General features: G+C 38.8%; 2 protein-coding genes across 5 annotated transcripts in view; one reads left to right on the forward strand and one right to left on the reverse strand.

The window, feature by feature from the left end:
- paics (phosphoribosylaminoimidazole carboxylase, phosphoribosylaminoimidazole succinocarboxamide synthetase) lies at positions 1-13,870 on the reverse strand. Of its 4 annotated transcripts, XM_066676319.1 has the most exons (15): positions 13,392-13,870; positions 12,388-12,780; positions 12,218-12,286; positions 10,098-10,799; positions 9,728-9,805; positions 8,467-8,642; positions 6,840-6,876; positions 5,715-5,912; positions 4,041-4,219; positions 3,515-3,694; positions 3,149-3,262; positions 2,203-2,286; positions 1,381-1,561; positions 773-931; positions 1-434 (listed from the first exon to the last, which is right to left on the reverse strand). In XM_066676319.1, exons 1-15 carry the CDS (start codon positions 13,813-13,815, stop codon positions 268-270), a joined length of 3,141 nt encoding a protein of 1,046 aa, XP_066532416.1. In that variant the 5' UTR covers positions 13,816-13,870; the 3' UTR covers positions 1-267. The 4 variants fall into 4 exon arrangements, with proteins under 4 accessions (XP_066532416.1, XP_066532419.1, XP_066532418.1 ...); XM_066676322.1 differs by lacking the exons at positions 8,467-8,642; positions 9,728-9,805; positions 10,098-10,799; ... (1 more) ...; positions 12,388-12,780; positions 13,392-13,870 and adding an exon at positions 7,318-7,336 and having other exon boundaries at positions 11-434; XM_066676321.1 differs by lacking the exons at positions 8,467-8,642; positions 9,728-9,805; positions 10,098-10,799; ... (1 more) ...; positions 12,388-12,780; positions 13,392-13,870 and adding an exon at positions 7,045-7,182 and having other exon boundaries at positions 11-434.
- ppat (phosphoribosyl pyrophosphate amidotransferase) overlaps positions 7,303-14,256 on the forward strand; it is a 15,206-nt gene continuing 8,252 nt past the window's right edge. Inside the window, exon 1 of the mRNA XM_066676328.1 lies at positions 7,303-7,656. Within this exon, the coding sequence (XP_066532425.1) occupies positions 7,529-7,656 (128 nt within the window). The 5' untranslated portion in view covers positions 7,303-7,528. The remainder of the gene's footprint in view (positions 7,657-14,256) is intronic.

The following is a 14,256-nucleotide window of genomic DNA, read 5'->3' on the forward strand; positions in this document are numbered from 1 at the left end:
TAATTTTTAATAAATTTATATGAATTATAGATGTAACACGTAGATTAAGCACAAATTAATTTTTTTGTGCAAACCAAAGGCCCACAGAAATTTTCTATCAATCTATTTATTCTTTGCATGTACAGATGAATTGTTCCAGCAAACAAAAGGCACTCAAATAGCTCCTAAGCTTTACATTCACAGAAAATTACAGCTGTGAGTACAAAGGAGTAATGGAATAGTTACTAGTAACTGGAATGGTTGCAAGTAAATAAAAGTGCTGTTTGTTTAAAGAGAGCACTGCTGTAATTTCTTATCAGCTTGTTTCAGGGAGATCCAGGTATTGAGCATGGAGGCACGCAGCTTGGCCCAGATGACATGGTCTGTCAGACCCAGGATTTGAGCAGCATGCTGAGCAGCAGCATCTGGAGAAAGAACTGTAGAGCATCCCAGACCTAGAGAAACAAAGGTATTATAATTTCAGGGTGTAGGGACTTCTGCAAATGGCTAAATCTGTATTTCCATCAGCAACAGTAGTGCTGTAAACCAATCTCATATTTAAATAATAAGAAAACCTTTCAGTATGGCCATGTGCCGTGTTCTTATTACTGAATTTGATGCTTGTCACAATTGTGATTTGAGTCTGGGCAATCTGTGTTAATTACACTATTCTATACAAACAGACCCCAAAAATAACATTACAAAAACTCCACTGGTAAACCCAGTCGAGTTTACATTGTGCTTTTATTTATTTGCAAATTCACTACACATAGATTCTTGGCAAAGCTCTTACCACTGGGCATGCGCAGAGATGACCAGACATCCTGAGCACCCCAATCAGAAGTAACAGGGGGGCAGTTAATAACAGGATAAGCAGTATTTCCGGACACCACAGGACCCAAGCCATTACTTCTTCCAGCAACAGCTACAAAAATGGTGGGGATTCCATCACCTGGTGAGATTCACATGTTTGTATTAGACATTTCAAAAATGTAAATTCATTTACATGCTACTGTGCATCTGCACAGACATAAAACATGCTAAGCATATATAAAACAGTTTTATACCGTATCAAAATGTGAAGAACTTTTACATCCATGTATACACAGCAAAAAAACACATCTATTTGTGCCATAGTCATATAGCATCATAAGATTGCGTTTGAATGAGATATAGACAAGCAATCAGAACAGTGGTGTTTACATAAAACAGCTTTGAAAAAGGCACTTTAATGTAAAAAGCAAGTTTCATTCTAAGGCATAAAGAGAAACTGATGAAAATGGTGATTTAAAATAAACTGAACTTTAAGGGATACAATAAAATTTGAATTAGAGTACAGGTACTTAGATAGACACAAGCAAATGAACGTTTATCCTTATATGCTGTAGAAAGCTGCTTTACCCTCATATTCAGCTTTGATACGCAGCGTCTCATCAGGTCCTTTGTGAGCTGAGGTGACTCTAAGATGACAGGGGATTCCATACGAGCTGCAGGCTTTGCGGACCCTCTCGCAGTGAGCCATGTCAGAAGTTGAGCCCATAAGCACTACAACCCTTCCACTTGCCTGGGGCTCTAGGAGCAGCTAAGCACATACACATACAAAGTTATACCAAATTTTAGACAGCTGACTAAACTCTACTTATTTAACATGTCCCAGCTTGTGTTCGGCAGTAAAAACCATTCAAAATACATTACTTCTGCTACACCACAAGGTAGCGCCACTGCACAGAATCAACATCAACAAACAAAGAATTGTTAATCTGCTTTTTCACTGTCCTTTACTGCTACTTAATACTATACCATGAGGGCAGATGTGAATGAGATGTTTACACTTGGTCATGGTGGTGTTTAATGTCTGGATAATGATCATTCCTATTAGGAGTGTAAATAAATACCAAAATAAATTTTAAATGCTGAATAACACTAAAAGTTTGAGGTTCAGTAAGATTTAATTTTTTTTCTTGTGCACATTGGATAAGAGATTAAGAGGGCAAGTTCACTTAGGGTGAACAGTCCAGGTTATATTGAGTGAATTGCCTAATTTCAGTCAGATATATGTAAATGTTTAACTTCCAACCCTTTTGACCTAGTTTGAAATACAATTTTTCTTTACAGCCTGTGAGGACAAACAAGTCACATATGTTGCACAAATCAATGCTGAGCTTAAAATGTGCAACAGTGTGTTTAGCAGGGCAGCTGATAGTAGTGCTGTAAAAGACTTACCTTTACTCGCTCAGACACCCATTCGAAGTTTCTCTTCACCATCTGCATGGCCTCTGGTGTGACTTCTTTCAGGTCTCTGTAAACCTATTGGTGGAAGGACCATCCAACAACTGGTTATATTCATGATACACAAAGAAGCAAGCTTGTAACTAATGTTTTACACTCAGTGTATCAACTGTATTATATAACATATGTATACCAGTTAGTTCCAACCACACATATGATTGGCTGAGAGACCATCTAGGAGTGTCTGTACAGCACAATAATGGCATGCTGACCCAAGTTCCTCAAGTATTACTTCACCACACGTTAACAGCAAAGATGCCAGAGCTACAGTAGAGGGTAAGCTTACATGGCTACTTTTAAATCAACCTGGAACCAGTTCCGTTCCTGTTCACATCCCTTATTATGATCTGACCCTGCTGTAAACAGTGGATTTAAAAAAAAAAAAAAAAAAAAAAAAAAAAAAAAAAAAGACACTTTCATGACTCTTTTTGTTTTTCTAGTACTGTCCTGGTTTAAACAGACAACAGCTCTGAAATGATGCAGCCTTGGTTCCCATCAAAACTGAAGCAAATATGGGCTAATTCACTGGAAAATACCAAGGTTCAAGTATCCTGAATGGAACCAGTTCAAGAGTTCACTTTGTCAAAAATAGCTGAAATAAACTTTGAAATTAAATGCAATAGAATAATAATCATACAATAATAATATATATAAAAACATTTTCTGTCCAGACAAAGACAAAACCACATCATGTCTGGCATGCAAGACTTTGTCCAATGTATGTGTAGGCTATAAACATAGCATCACTTGCTGCAATATATGCAATGCAGATTTATCACACTTCCAATCATTCTCCTAAAACATTTCATCATTTATAACATGATACATTTCGCACAGTAATGACAATCTGGTTGCATTAAGCAGAGGATAAGAATCTTACCTGTTTGTCTTTCTGTTGGCTACGATCTCCAGCTGGCCACAATCTCCACGAGTCATTGTCAATCACATCAGCCAGCACAACCTCCTTAGTGGTCACATTCACACCAAACTCGATCTGAAATAAAAAAAACACAACATTCATAAATGATAAAAACTTTGTCATTGTGCTTAGTATAGGTACTGAGCCAATGAAAAGCAGTTAGCATATAACCAGAAGTGCAAAACAGTGTCGTTCACATATGTACAGTTAAGGATATATATATATACACACTGTCCCATTTCGCTCTAATAACACACAGCAATACTTTCATTAACTCAGCTACCAAGACAGCATTTAATGCAGTGCAGTTAAGATCTGATGGACTACCTTCATGTCCACCAAGGTGCAGTTCTGTGTTGCCCAAGCCTTCTCCAGGATCTCAAAAATGGCCACTGTGCTCTTTCTCATGATATCCACCTCACAGCGACCAATGGAGATCCCTGCCAGCTTAAAACCGGCTGCCAGCAGCTGGTCCTCAGACCACTGTGGGTCATTATTAGCATCGTCCTGTCAGAAAGTGGAGATAAAGGATTAGAACTGCAAATATATTGGAAGTAAGGTCCAACATCTGAGAATTCAACAGCTTTGTTTGGGTTACATCCTGACCCATTCTTTAGATCAACCAAGGCTCATGTCAATAATTCTATATCAGTATTATATTGATTACTCAAAAATAGAATTAGTATATCAAAACCCTCAACCACAAGTCAATTAATTGATCAGACTCCTGAACAGAAGATAGATCTGTGTCCTTTGGCCACCTAAGATAACCATAAAATAATATTGCGAGAATTAACTTTATTGATCCTAAGGTAAATTGCAAAGACGCTGAATATGTGAAACTAAAACCTACTTTAAAGAACATTTCCAACTTCGGTGGGGAGAAGCGGTAGCCTTCTTTAACCCCCGGGTTCCTCTTGAGGAAGGACCCTGTGGCAATGCGTCTGCAGACCCACTCGATGGGGATCATCTCACAATGGCTTGCTACAAATGCTGTATCTGAATGCTGCCTCACAAATGCAGTCTTAATGCCTGACAGCAAAAAGGGCAAAACATAAAAAAAAACCCTGTAAATATTCATTAAAGATTAAGTACAAAATTTTTTTTTTTAAATAAATGGGTCACACATGCATGTAATGTTTGGTAGGTCTCACATTCTCGGTTTATCATGTCTAAAATATGTATACAATTGATGTTGCAAGAGTTGTAAATCTGAGTAAAGTTAATAAAAACTGCTGAATTGAACTGAGAATTGCCTTTCATTAGCCACATAATAAAAAGCTAAATCAGTTTCCTAAAGAAATAGCTGGGGCTTGTTAAATAGACACTTAACTAGAAAAAGTGGGACAACAACAACTGACAATTGGTATGCAGACATGTGCACGCACAAGTCACAAGCTAGTGATTTCCACAGCAAATGCATCATCATGAGTTATACACATGGACAGCATTTACTCCAATTCACTACAATTACTCTGTTAAGGGGAGTGATGTCAGTTTTACAGAACAGTACACTACCATTTGACAATGAGAACAATGACCGTAACCCTTATAGTTAAGCATAAGCATATGTAAGCGATCTCTGCTATATAACTATGTATATGCAGATCAGGAAATGGCATAAAAACAAAAAACAGATGACTGGGTGCTAGGTGAATATATTTAAATATATCATCCAAGTCTGAATTAATACAAATAATTAACAGGTTTCCTGATTATTGCTCCTCCTACAGAACTATTTAAAGATTTGCGATTGGGCAGATTTTTTTTTTATTTTTAATTTTTTAAAGGCTCAGAATGCATATCATTATCTTATCACTATGCCAAATTTGGCAATAACAGTGCCATATATTTGTACTGTATTTTGGTTAGAAGACAGGCAACTATTTTGACATGGCCAATCATTTGCATTCTTGTAAGTTCATAAGTCATTGTGGAGTTGGGTGCAAAACTGTCAATCATGGCTACAGAAGCAGTGTATGATGCTGCTGATTTTGTGTTCCAAAAATAAATAAATAAATAAATAAAATATATATATTTTTTATTAATAACTGTGGACTTGTTCCTGAGGTGTCACAAATAGGAAAATATGTGCCGTCTATCCTTCAAATAAAATTTGAAGTAATCTAACATATATATACATAAATATAGCGAGATATCAGGTTTATAGTGTGTAAAGGAGAATGTCCCGTTATATTTTTCTTATATGAAAAAATATATTTTTGAACATTCATTATGGCTGCAGGAGCAGCATCCCTCTTCTCCATAAGTGCACATAAAAGATCTCTGTCATCCTATTGGACAACAAGGAAAATCTCACAGAAAATGTCAAACTAGGTGGCAAAATATAAATATTCTGACATGCTACACTTTTCGTCTGTGTCTTGTGTAGTCTGATCTCAGCATTATTAGTACACCAAGTGAACTTTACACTGACTAGCTTTACAGAGCTTCAGAGGAAGTACGTGCTTTAGTAACGTCTGCTAGAAGGAGATCTAACAATTTTATTTTCTGCAGCAAAACTCACCAGAATCCTGCAGGAGCGTAAACACACAACTAGTGGTCTTGTTTGCTATTGCTGCCTTGCCCTCCATCTGGTCCTTTCGTGCAGCATTTCCCGCTGTGATCTGGTCTTTGGACAGAACCAAAACATTACCGGGTTCATCCAGGAGCTCAAAGATTTGTTTGGTCTTGCCCTCATTCAGCTTCTTGCCGAGTTTCAGCTCTAGGAAATGACAGACAAACAAACAAACATGTTACCTTTACATCATATTCATTCATTGTCTACAACCAATGTTGCACCTGTCCAGGGTCGCCACTTACATTATATTTAATTGTGGAGGAGTATGAATATTGAATACAAATAAATAAAGTGTTGTCATAAAGACTTGACAAAGGGTAAATGAATAGTATAATTTCCAAATTATGTCCAACAGTGAAAACCTCAAAATTGGGGCCATAAAAGTCTACATATACTGTGGCATTTACCACAGTTTTGATGTTTTCATTGTTGGACATAATTTGAAAATTATACCATTAATCTCCCCTTCGTCAAGTCTTTATGACAACATTTTATTTGTATTCAATATGCATCCCAAATTTATTCATCCACTAATTCACTCCCCCAATCACACCATATTTACAAGCAGGGAGGGTCAGGGCAAAGACATGCTTCTTCTGAGGCACAAAGCCAACCACTACATTTTTTTTTTTTTTACAGGGTGCATATATCATTACAAAGAGGGTGCAGTCATGTTTGAATGCAACAGGCGAAACATTAAAATTACAATATTGTTTTTGATTGTATTTCACAAATTATTATTTTTTATATAAACAAATCAAACATCAGACAAACTATATGGACAACATGTATTTATGGTATGGTGATTGTATAGGTTTGCCATACAGCACAAATCCAGGACACAATAGTTAAAAGTTGTCCATCACGGAGGTGCCACATAACTACATTTAGGGGCATAAATTAAAAGAATATAAGAAGAAAAACAACTTTTCAATTGGGACACACTGTCCCCACGCCACCCACACTTCATTTACTCAATTCACTGACATCCATAACATGCTGCACTGAGAAAGCGCGGTTAGAAGGAGGTGGAGGGAATGTAAAAGCAGATATTTGAAAACAGTAACGTACCTGTTGTCGACGCCATCCCGGTGAAAGCTCTAAAGTCCTGAAAGAAAACACGTTATTAGTAATCGTGAACACAACAACAAGCTATCACCAGTTTCTTTCATGTACTACTCCAAAGAAAGTGGAGTAGCCTGGGAGGTGGGGGCTGGACGTCTCTCTCCCTCTATGCCTGAGGAAAGGGTGGAAGAGAAGAGGGGGTGCCAAAAACCTTTTCACCTCTTCAGGACAGCGATTACGCCACTCTGCCGATTTTTACACACCAATCAGGGACACGCCGCCATCTTTACCACGTGGGAAATCTTTTAGACCGTTCTTTACAGAAAATATGCGACTCTTTATCTTTTTTAACGCTGATTCAGACAACTGACTCGCAGACTACCTCATAGTTAATGACGCAAAGCTCGTTTATAACCTTCAGATACCTGTAACCCAGTTTGTATGGTCAATTAATTTTGTTGTTGAAAGATAAAAACTACTCTACATTTACACAGTGTTAAGTGCGCGTTGCTGCAGAGAATCGTGTAGTTTTGGAGGGGAGCGTCACTCCCCTCTGTGTTGGTTGGTATAGTCCGCTTTAAAGCAGAATTGAGCTGCCGCGCGTATTTGGGCAGAACCATTCCGAGTCAGTTCGGGGGTTGCAGCAGTGCAACAGAAGCCTCAGCGAGAGAGCCAGAGATACAAATTGGACGAGTATGGAGTTTGAAGAGTCTGGTATCGGAGAGGAGTGCGGGGTTTTCGGCTGCGTGTCAGCAGGAGAGTGGCCCACTCAACTGGAGGTGGCGCAGATACTGACTCTGGGGCTGGTGGCTTTACAGCACAGGTGAGAAAGGATGAGGATTTGTTTTCATTCAACTCAGCAGTTGGAAACTACAGAGCTCACTTTAAAAAAGTTTAAGTTGTGGGTAGTAACGGTGAAGCTGTCATGGCTCCGTCTCCAGGACTCCAGAAATTTGAGTTAACGTTAAATGTTGTTAGGTATCAGGTCTTCTATGTGGCTACAGTAATAACGGTGCTTATGGGAATTTTGTCTATAGCCTTCAATGTGGCCTTCACTCTGAGACAAAATTACCAAAAGCTGTATTTCAAGGCTTCAGAGGTGTACTGATTTCTGAGCAAAATCATGAAATTATAAATATCTGTCTTAATCAACGAACGAATTAATGTATGTATGATAAATCTCCATTCAGTTATTAACATATTAACATTCCTGAATTATTTACATATGGCTTAACTCTACAGATGTCCCTTAATTCTGCCTCTCTATGCCCACCCCTCAGCTGCAGATTTAAAGCACCACATAGCAAGCTACCAGGAATAGTTCTATAAGTTTCTAATTTAAGAAATCGTGGTTGTCTGAATTTGCTCATTTGAGGCTTTGGACCAATGCAGTTTCAAAGTGTAAGTGCTCAAGCATGACACTTTTTTTTTTATCCCGTGATACATGTCTTGAAGGATATAAACAACACCACATGGACATGTTAAGTAAAACAGATTTTACAACATCTGTCAGCAGTGGAACTAAAATGTGTTTGGTATTTCTGTGATTGACTTTTTGGATTATTTTCTTATATAAAGCACTACATTATTGACAGCCTAATTGATCAGTGTAACTTCACTTTTGCAAACTCACCAGATTCTCAGTTGTTAGTGTACTGGGGGCCATTGAACACACAGATGTGATTTCCATGATTGGGATGTATTGATCTTGCTCTTCTTTGCAGTGATAGTCGATGTTCTCAGACCAGTCTGTACTGCTTTCACCATCATCCATGCTCTGATGAAACCTTTTGCTGATCACACTGTAATCTGTTAACACAAGACAATAATTTTAGAAATTGTAATCATAATTCTACTCAGCAAGTCCTATACAAATCTGTCCATGCTATACAAATCTGTCCATGCTATACAAATCTGTCCATGCTATACAAATCTGAAATTAATTTCCAACAGGGGTGGGTAGTGTTGCAAAAGTAACTTTTCAAAGAAATAGTCATATTCATGGGATACATAATACATTTCATGATATTTAGTATTTATGGGTTTTGCAACTGGGCACAAAATGTGAATACACAACAACTAAACCACAGTTAATGCTACCACAGACACCGTTGTCCTTTTCAAAGTGGTTCCTGTTAGAGATATGGTCTTGCAAAGACTGCCTATATTTCAGTAGTGGAAAAATGACCAGGGAAATGTGTGCTGAGCTGAAAAGAGCCATTAGTGTATTGTCTATGCACTTTCAGGAAAAAAAGGTATGGTAGAGGTACATTATTGGCCACTAAACGTATAAACAGTGTAAATGTACCTTTTAAGGTACAACAGTGGTTTTAAAGTCCAGTATTCCCTAATTGAGGAATAGTCCTTGAGGGTACTATCACTGTGACACCACCACAGTGACAGTTTTCCTGACAAAGTACAGCTACATAAATATGTTGAGTTTATTTAATTCAATTATCCACATTTTACATGTATTTGCTTTATAATTTTGATATATTTTATGTATATCAAAAGCAGTCCTAGTTCGTTTTTACATTACCTTTTTCAACCTCTCTTAGAACAAGCAGTTTTTTTCTGTAAGCCTGATACTTGTAAACAAGTTTGAAAAAATGTATGATTGCCTGAATTGTTTGACGCTTCATTCCAAAAGCTGTGTTTTTTACACATTTGCTTATACACTCCATAGTGTCCCGTTAGTGAGTGATCTTAATTGACCTTTTAAAATCTTTTTCATGTGCACACAATTCCCTTCTCATGTCGATTCTATTTAGACTGTGGTCACAAGGCTCAGTAACATTCTCAATCATTATTCTCTACTTTATGTGCTTTGTTCCAAGTTAATGATCCATATTAAGAACAATCTCCCATTGAATGAAGTGAAAGGAATGAAGAACCTTCATCTGTGGCTTTCCTCTTTTTTCCTCTTCTTGACTCCTCATGCTGATTTTTCATGAATGTTATGTTATTGTCACCTGCACACACAAACAATAAGGTTATTATGTGTCTATATATATATATATATATATATATATATATATATATATATATATATATATATATATATATATATATATATTAGTTGATGTTACATATGGAAAAGTAAAAATATCTTATTTATTTTATTAATTAATTGATTGTTTTAATCATTTATTCTGGTCTGTTTGTTGACATGGTTAACATGGTTGACATTTGTTGACATAATGACATGGTTATGTTCAGACAGCAGTGATATGTATTCTTCATGGAAAAAGCTCAGTGTTTTACCTTTGTTTACTCTGTATTCCTGATCTCCCTCGTATGTTCCAGCTGTGATTGAGTGACTACACAAAGGCTCGTTTGACCTCAAAAACATGCCATCTACTGGAGCCTCTGTTTCATATTCAGCATTAGTGTCCTCATCTGACCTTCTCAAGTTGATGTTGGTTGTGCCCTGAGTTTTAGCTGCTTTAGTGCTGAAGCTAGGAGAATCTCTCAAAATATCCTCGTCTATGGACTGCTGATCATATTCAATAGCAATGACATCACAGTCGTCTTCTAAAGGTGTATCGCCAAAGGAATGTTCATCAAACATCGCAGGACTGAACATCCCAGAACTCCTGTAGAGGCCTTGGGTGGGCCTGGACAGAATGCTGTCCAACTGCTCATAAAACTTCATGATGCGGCGAGTATCCCCCATATCCGCCTTGCCTCTCTGTAGGGATCGATAAAGATATTTCAGGTTCTTGTATTTGGTTCGACACTGCTTCCAATCTCTCTCCACGCCCTGCTGAAGAAGCCGACGTGATATCTGCACAAATACATCCTTGTTCCGGGTCGAAACTTGCAATTGCTGCTGGATTCCCTCCTCAGCCCAGATGTTGAGCAGTGCAGCCACCTCCTCTTCGGTCCAGTTCCGGCCCGAGTCGTGAACCGTGATCACGTTTGCATCATCTGATGACATTCTACTCATTGGTGATGTGGTTGCACCTGGTGTAGAAAAGATCAGATACATACTTTGCAGTGGAACAAATATTCTTAGACTCATATATAATATGAAATATAAAATTAAATTTGTTAAACGATAAATCTATTGTAAACTCATTTGATAGCAAATAATTAGGAAATTTCAAACAATTAGGAAAGCTGAAAATTTAGAATGATAAACGTGTTATATGATTTAATATTGAAAGAGAAAGTGTAACATCCAGAATAAAGTTTACATTTCCACTGACCACATAGGTGCACTTTGGAGCTGTATATTTACAGACTGTTTTTCTGCATGCTTTTTAGCATCCTCTTACAATGTGTTTAAATGGTCTGTACCCCACAAAACCAGCACAGAGCAGGTATTATTTAGGTGGAGGACCATTTTCAGTGCTGCAGTGACAATGTAGAGCAAAAGATGCAGAAAGACTGCAGTATGTAACTCATAGAGCTAAAAAATTGCAAATTTATGGTCAGTGGGGTTGATCAAATTGACAATTAGTGTAGAAACAGGGAGGTCATTTTAATATTTTGGCTTGTAGATGAACAACTTTATAGGTATATACTGATCAACCATAACATTTCGACAACCTCCTTGTTTCTACACTCACTGTCCATTCTCTCAGCTCCATTGACACTAAAGGAAGTTTCTTCTACAATTTCAAACTGTAGTCCATGTGTTGTTCTGCATACTTTGCCCACTTTCATTCTGTTTTTCAATGGTCAGGACATCCAGAGGACCACCATTATTCCTGGTGGATCATTCTCAGTGCTGCAGTGACTGGTGTGGTGGTGTGTTATGCTTGTACAAGTGGATCAGACACAGCAGTGGTGCTGGAATTTTTTAACACCTCAGTGTCACTGCAGGACTGAGAATAGTCCAATAATCAAAACTATCCATATAGCAGTGCACAGGCAGTGTCCAGAGACCACTAATGAAGGACTAGAAGATGACCAACACAAACTGTGTGGCAACAGATGAGCTACTGTCTCAGACTTTACATCTACATAGTTGACCAATGAGTTTGGTGTGTCTACTAGAGTGGAAAGTGACTGGATTCAGTGTATATAAACTCCAGCAGCACTGCTATTTCTGATCCACTCATAACAGCACAACACACATTACATTTTACCACCATGTCAGTGTCACTGCAGGTCTGAAATGATGAACCACTCAAATCATAGGTGCTCTGTGGTGGTCCTGTGTGGTTCCTGACCATTGAAGAACAGGGTGAAAGGGTGTAAAAATGTATGTAGATCAACAGATGGAATTCAGATTGTAATTGTAGAACAACAAAATCGTACAAAGGACATAACTTTCCCCAGTGGCCACCTAGTGTTCAGGCATTTTACATCAATAACTTTTCTGAGCTACTGTTGTTGGCAACAAATTTTGTCAATAATTTGACTGGAAAACACACCTGTATCTTTTGAAATGAGAGGATGGGAACTGGTGTTGATTATTGTTTGCATGTCTGCCAGACTTTCATCTGTAAAGGACAGACAACAGTGAAAAAAGAAATAAATCAATGACTAGAAACGATCCACATTACAATGCTCTTGTTCTGAAATGAAATGTTTAGCCATGTACCATCATCAATCTTAATGTAGTTGTCTTCTCCAGGTTCTGATCTTCCTGAAGCCTGGTCTCCCTCTGATATTTTTATGGGTGAATCGTCGTCATCATCTAGGCAATCTTCAGTGACCTTGCCCTGCAGTATGGCATCCACCTCTGTGAAAAAACGCATAGAGCGTCCTTGGTTCTTGCTGACCTTGTAGTCATATTTCAGGTTCTTGTATTTGGTGCGGCACTGCCTCCAGTCTCGTACTACGCCATGCTGGACATCTAGACGTCGGGCCATCTCTTGAAAGATGGCCTTGTTTCGATGGGTGGTTTGCAGACGCCCCTGTACCTCCCTGTCAGCCCACACAGCAAGGAGAGCACGGATCTCTTTGTCGGACCAATGCCTACCTCCATCCAAACCTAAACATGGAATGAAATTGGTTATGTATAGTGTCTTTGTCCAAATGAAAACAAAGATGGGTCTTGTAGCCAAGGAAAAAATGCAGAATTGAAGCTGCACAAATATCTGAAATATTCGGTTCATTTTCTTATATTATTTTTAAAGGAACACTAATATTTTTATCATATCGCTTCAAAATCTGTGATTGCTTCACTGATCTGAAATTGGGAGTCTCTACACTGGGCTCAGCACTACAGAAGCTGCATTTTGTAACATTTGGAGGAGGGTAGGAAACCAGCCCCCATCCCTTCCCCCACCCTACTGAGTGCTGCAAGTTTTTGCCCTAGGAACAACAAAATATAAATAATATCTTTTGGAAATAAGTTAACAAATGAAGCACAAATTTCAGTTAAATTATTTATGCTATATTTTCTTGTTTCACTGTGATCCACCATCATGAAATGGACTCAGCTGAACTGGACTTAAACTTAAACCCACTAAGCAAATAGTCTTGCTTCATGAGAAAGACCTCAGAAACAATTAAATGTTAAAAAGACCCCAGAAATGAAATGAAGTGTGTTTTGAAGAATTGGATGGTTTTTGTGCTCAGATTTTTTTGTTGAATATTTACCCTCCTGAAACGTGCTGAGGGAAGTGGCCCCTTCTCTCCTGTTGGTAGGACTGCCATGTTCATCAGGCACTTTGTAAGGCCTCTGCGGTATCCTGCTGTCGACTGGTGCAGGACTCTGAGTTGCTGTACTGTAGATTGCCTGTGATTTGGGTGGTGGAGGCCTCCAGTCTGGTAGAGCCATCGCTCTGCTCTGTGTCTGACAGCTGAACCAGTCCTTCAAAACGCCAAAATCTCTCAACCGGCTTGAAATGGCTTCATACTTGGCCCTGCTCTCTGCCTCGTCCCAGGCCTCCCTCTCCCTCCATACCACCAGAAGAGCTTTTACTTCATCCCCTCTCCAGGGCACTACTGTTCCTCTCTGCTGCTGTTTCTGCCTCTCCTCTTCTCTACTGCCACTCCTCCCTTCCTCTAAACCAGGCTCCATGTTTCTGAGCTAGCCTAGAAATGGCTTCTGTTGAATGTTCGCTTTTCTCCCTCCTCCCTTCCTCTGCCCTCTCACCCTCCCCCTCCTTGCCTTAAGCTCGGTGTCCTAGGCAACCAGACAGTTGAGCCAGTTAGGATTGGCCACGTGACAGAGAGCAGCTTTGTGACTGGCTTAAGCTGTGGGGGAGGGGTGGGGGGAAATGTGAGAAGTGGCTTGGTGAACGAGCCACACAGCCACAAGCACTGCCCAAATAAGGCAAATGGGGGGGAAAAACAACAGCTGAGAGAATGGTTTCGTTTTAGTCTGTACTTTCACTACTCTCTCAGTCCATCAGCGCCTGTAGCATTCATTCCTGCTCTTTTTCTCCCTTACTCTTTCAGTCTTTCTTGATAACCTCTAACACTCTTGTTCTTTGTGACACACACAGACTTCCTCCCACCT

The sequence above is a fragment of the Hoplias malabaricus genome, chromosome 7, assembly GCF_029633855.1.
Source record: "Hoplias malabaricus isolate fHopMal1 chromosome 7, fHopMal1.hap1, whole genome shotgun sequence".
In the NCBI taxonomy this organism is placed as follows: domain Eukaryota; kingdom Metazoa; phylum Chordata; class Actinopteri; order Characiformes; family Erythrinidae; genus Hoplias; species Hoplias malabaricus.

Excerpts from the sequence above, each read along its gene's own strand:
- paics (XM_066676319.1), bottom strand. The coding sequence starts at position 13,815 with ATGGAGCCTGGTTTAGAGGAAGGGAGGAGTGGCAGTAGAGAAGAGGAG. Across the intron at positions 6,877-8,466 it reads CACTAACAACTGAGAATCTG|GACTTTAGAGCTTTCACCGG; the intron begins GTGAGTTTGCAA and ends GTTTTCTTTCAG. Across the intron at positions 3,263-3,514 it reads GCACCTTGGTGGACATGAAG|ATCGAGTTTGGTGTGAATGT; the intron begins GTAGTCCATCAG and ends TTTTTATTTCAG.